This window comes from Palaemon carinicauda, chromosome 18 (genome assembly GCF_036898095.1).
Source record: "Palaemon carinicauda isolate YSFRI2023 chromosome 18, ASM3689809v2, whole genome shotgun sequence".
Taxonomy (NCBI): Eukaryota; Metazoa; Arthropoda; class Malacostraca; order Decapoda; family Palaemonidae; genus Palaemon; species Palaemon carinicauda.
In genome coordinates, this window is record NC_090742.1 from 9988391 (window position 1) to 9992853 (window position 4463).

Consider the following 4463-nt stretch of genomic DNA (forward strand, 5'->3'; position numbering starts at 1 on the left):
TCCTCTCCTCCCTTGGAGAAAAACACCATCCTGGGTCCTTTGCACAGCTGACCTCGAACCTCTGCAGGTAAGCCATGCTCCCTTGTGTTCCTAGTATTAAGTTGTAATACTGTCATGTCCCCATACCCTGACGAGGTGGTATTGGGTAGTCCTAGCCTAGATTTCCTTCTAAAGAACTCCAGGTCAACTTCCTAGGACATGTCACTGCTCACCTTCACACACGACTTACGTAGGCCGCAGCAGCCCCTCAGCTGTCTGCGAGGCGCAGGGGCCCCAATCCTTGAGTTGCTTTATGAACTCGGGTTAGGAGCCTCCGGGCAAGCAAAAGCCAGTATGGCAGGGGACTTACCTCCCTTCCTAAGGGTTAAGTCACCCCATGTAAATAGCGTGGTTTGTATTCAGTTACGGAACAAATGAGAAATTCGTAGATAATTTGTATTTTTCCTAACGATACAAACCTTAGCTATTTACAGTTATGCGCCCGCCAGCCCTGTCCCCCAAGATAAGTCCTACCTCTAAGTAAAGTGGATCTTCACCGGTGTGTGTGAGGGGGGAGGGGTAGCTAGTGGAAACCCTCGTTAAAACTTTATGGCTCATCATCGGCTGTCGCCAAAGTAATTACCCCATGTAAATAGCTAAGGTTTGTATCGTTAGGAAAAATACAAATTATCTACGAATTTGTCATATTACAGCTTTGGGCTTCTGTGAGATTGCTAACTACACTTTGGTGTAATTGGTTGTATAACTACGTACTGTATTTATGCGTAACAATGTATTTATTATAATTGTACCTTTTACTCAAACTGTTGAGTACTGTAATTATTACTGTTATTACTGTTTACCTATTACTGAAATCTACAATGTATATTTAGTTTCTGTTAAGCTGCCATACAGTTAAGTTTACATAATATATGAAATAACGAAATCTGTGTTCTCTCTTGCCCTGCCATGAAACAGAAATACAACATGGCGCAGTGAGTTTGTTTATGCTGTCTACTGTCGTTCAAGAAGTACAGTGTTAAATCTTTAGTACCCGTACACGATGGAGAAGCAAATCGAGCAACTGGCAGCACTTGTGGCAAAGCAAGCAGAGATGGCTCATCATGCCCAAGAAGCAGCTACGAAAAGGGAAGAACGTTTAACCGCAATTCTAGAGGGTTTTGCTGATACCTCGGGACATCATAAGAATCAGTCTCAGGCAAGGGCAGTTCCTGCACCACACTTGTCGTCTTCTGTATCTCTTAAAGAGTTTGGTTCGTGGCGTCATAAGTATGAGGGACATGCAGTGTTGACAAGAATGTCATCTCTCTCTCTTGCTGAGCAGCGATCAGCATTGATTTCCGTGTTAGACGATGATTGGACTCGCACTCTGAGATATGGTCTCTCACTGGGTGATGGAGCAGACTTGAAGACTATATTGGATGCCATGGAGTTGCACTTGCGCAACCAAAGGAATGTCATCGTGGACCGACGCGACTTTCATACAAGAGTCCAGGAGTTGCACGAGACCTTCGATGATTTTTTGTGCGGGATTAAAGAGATTGCTTCTTTCTGTGATTTTTGTGAAACCTGCATGGACAGCAGACTACGAGACAGGATCGTCGTTGGAACCAGAGATGAAGAGGCTTTGAAACGTATGTTAGAAGAAAAGAAGCTCACTTTGCAGATGGCTATTGATATTTGCAGAGCATCGGAAAATGCAAATGCCAGTCGTGCTGTTATTCGGGGCAGTGAAAAGTATAATGTTTCAAGAGTGTCCCAATACAAGCAAGGTCAGAAGGTAGCCCATTTAAAGGAGCAATGCTTTAGGTGCGGAGGCGAGCGCCATCTTGATAAGATGGCATGCAAGGCTCTAAACAGGGACTGCAAGCAATGTGGTAAGAAAGGCCACTTTGCAGTGGTGTGCAGGTCAAAGGGACAGCCACTGTCTTCTCAAAAGAAGAAAACGAATAATAAAAGCACGTTCAAGCCTTCAAAGCAAAATCTATATCGTGTCATTGGAGATGTTTACAGCAACTGTGCGTCATCACGTCCAACCCCTCAGATTTGCATCAGTACCACTCACCCCAAAGGATCAAGTTCGGTTATGTGGACACCTGACTCTGGAGCAGAGACAACTGTGATGGGACTTGGGAACGCTAAATCTCTTGGGATTCATGAGACTTCACTGGAGCCTATTGTTATGGGTGGTCTCATTGCAGCAGGTCGTCAACCTCTCACTAATATGGGTACTTTTGAGGCTTTTTTAACTTTGGGGAATCGTAGTATGACAACAGTTGTATCAGTCGTCAAGGAAGTGAAAGGTGCACTTCTGAGCTGGTTTGATTGTATAGCGCTGGGAATATTACCAGAAAACTTTCCAGCGCAAATACAGCATGTTACATGTTCAGTGTCGAAACTGTATATAGCATCGAGAACCAGGAAGGTTTTGGAGCCACAAGTGTTTTCTAATACACAGGATGTTGTGCAGTCTGCAAGTACCTGCAATTTGGTGTCTGTACCAATGGCATTGCCAAGATGGCCACACAACAGAGACCCTACAGAAGCAGAGCGTGCAGAACATGCAGCTTCCATCATTTCTGCTTATCCTCATGTATTTGATGCTTCAGCTACTCTAAGGGAAATGCAGGGAGGTCCTATGAGGATTCAGCTGTCGGCAGATGCACATCCTTTTGCAGTGACCGCACCACGCACCATTCCGTATTGTTGGAGATCGGATATTAAAGCTCAGCTAGATGACTTGCTTGCTAAGGATATCATTGGTGAGGTTGATTACCCCACCGAATGGTGTCATCCGATGGTCCCTATTGCAAAGAAGATGGGTGGTGTGCGGTTGTGTGTGGACCTTACAAGACTTAACCGCTATGTGCGCAGACCTACATATCCAGTTCGATCCCCGCATGATGCTATATCGTCAATGGATGCTGGAGCCAGGTGGTTCACTACTTTGGATGCGAAGATGGGATACTTCCAAATAAAGATTGCTGAAGAAGATCAGGATCTTACTTGCTTCATCACACCTTGGGGACGTTACAAATTCAAACGAGCTGTAATGGGGCTTGTATCATCTGGCGATGAGTACAATCGTCGAGGAGATCAAGCTTTGGGAGATATTCCACGTACTGTCAAAATTGTTGATGATATTTTGGTGTATGATTCTAGTTACCGTGACTACTTAGCCCATGTGATCACACTTGTGCAAAAATGTGACAAATTTGGAGTGACCTTAAATCCAGACAAAATTTTCTTTGCTCAATCTAATGTTGAATTTTGTGGTTACAGTATAAATCATGAAGGTTATAGTGTGGATTCTCGGAAGGTGAGAGCCATAGCTGAATTTCCAAAGCCACAAAATATCACTGATCTCAGGTCATTCATGGGTTTAACCAATCAGCTTGGGAGCTTTTCTTCTGCGATTGCAGCTGCTGCACAGCCACTAAGGGACCTGCTTAAACCTCGGAATGAGTGGTGCTGGACCCCTCAGCATGACGTGGCCTTCAAGAAAACTAAAGAAGCACTCATAGCTCCTCCTGTTTTGGCTCATTTTGATGCATCTTTACCTACTATGCTTCAAACTGACGCATCCAAGTTGCATGGTATGGGGTTTGTTTTGCTGCAACAGCATGGAGAGGCTTGGAAGCTCATCCAGTGTGGATCCAGGTTTTTAACGGATGCAGAAACTAGGTAAGCCGTAATTGAGATTGAGATGGCTGCTGTACTTTGGGCAGTGAGGAAATGCAGTGTTTACTTGGCTGGTTTGCCTTATTTTGACCTGGTAGTAGACCATCGACCACTTGTTCCTATTCTCAATTCAAAACTTCTTGGAGAAATAGAAAATCCTCGACTGCAGCGTATGAGAATGAAACTCTGCAGATTTACTTTTGCTGCACGGTGGCAAAGTGGGAAATGTCACAGCATGCCGGATGCACTCTCTCGTTCACCAGTTCAGAGCCTTGTTGAGGACAATGATGTGCTGGATGATGCAGATCCATTGCATGCTGCTGTTGCATTGTCTTTATTAGCTACTTGTGAGGAGGGCATAAGGTTAGCACCTCTACGGGACCAGACGCTGGATAAGATTCGTGATGCTTCTGCACATGATGGTGAATATCTGTCATTAAGAGATGTAATAATGAAAGGATTTCCAGATCATAAGCATAGCTTACCAGAAGAGTTGCGAGCATACTGGGGAATTCGGGACATGCTGGCCGTGGATGATGGTTTGATAGTTTATGGACCTAGACTTATCATACCTCGCAGCCTGCGTAGCGAAACTTTGCGGTGTCTACATGATGCTCACCAAGGAGTAGACCGCACCAAGCGTCGAGCACGCCAGACTATATACTGGCCAGGGATTGACAGGGACATTGAGAACATAGTGACGTCTTGTTCTCGCTGCCGAGAGCTGTTACCAAGTCAGCGGAATGAGCCTTTGATGCAGGAAGACTTGCCAAGCAGAGTAT

General features: G+C 44.9%; 1 protein-coding gene across 1 annotated transcript; it reads left to right on the top strand.

Moving 5' to 3' along the window:
- The first annotated feature begins 1042 nt into the window (after positions 1–1042).
- On the top strand, positions 1043–3688 carry LOC137658051 (uncharacterized). Its single transcript, XM_068392765.1, has 2 exons — positions 1043–3078; positions 3163–3688. The coding sequence occupies exons 1-2, from the start codon at positions 1043–1045 to the stop codon at positions 3686–3688; spliced, it is 2562 nt and encodes an 853-aa protein (XP_068248866.1).
- Positions 3689–4463: the final 775 nt, after the last annotated feature.

Coding starts and splice junctions, on each gene's coding strand:
- LOC137658051 (XM_068392765.1), top strand. CDS start 1,043: ATGGAGAAGCAAATCGAGCAACTGGCAGCACTTGTGGCAAAGCAAGCA. Junction 3,079..3,162: donor CTTGTATCATCTGGCGATGA/GTACAATCGTCG, acceptor GTATGATTCTAG/TTACCGTGACTACTTAGCCC.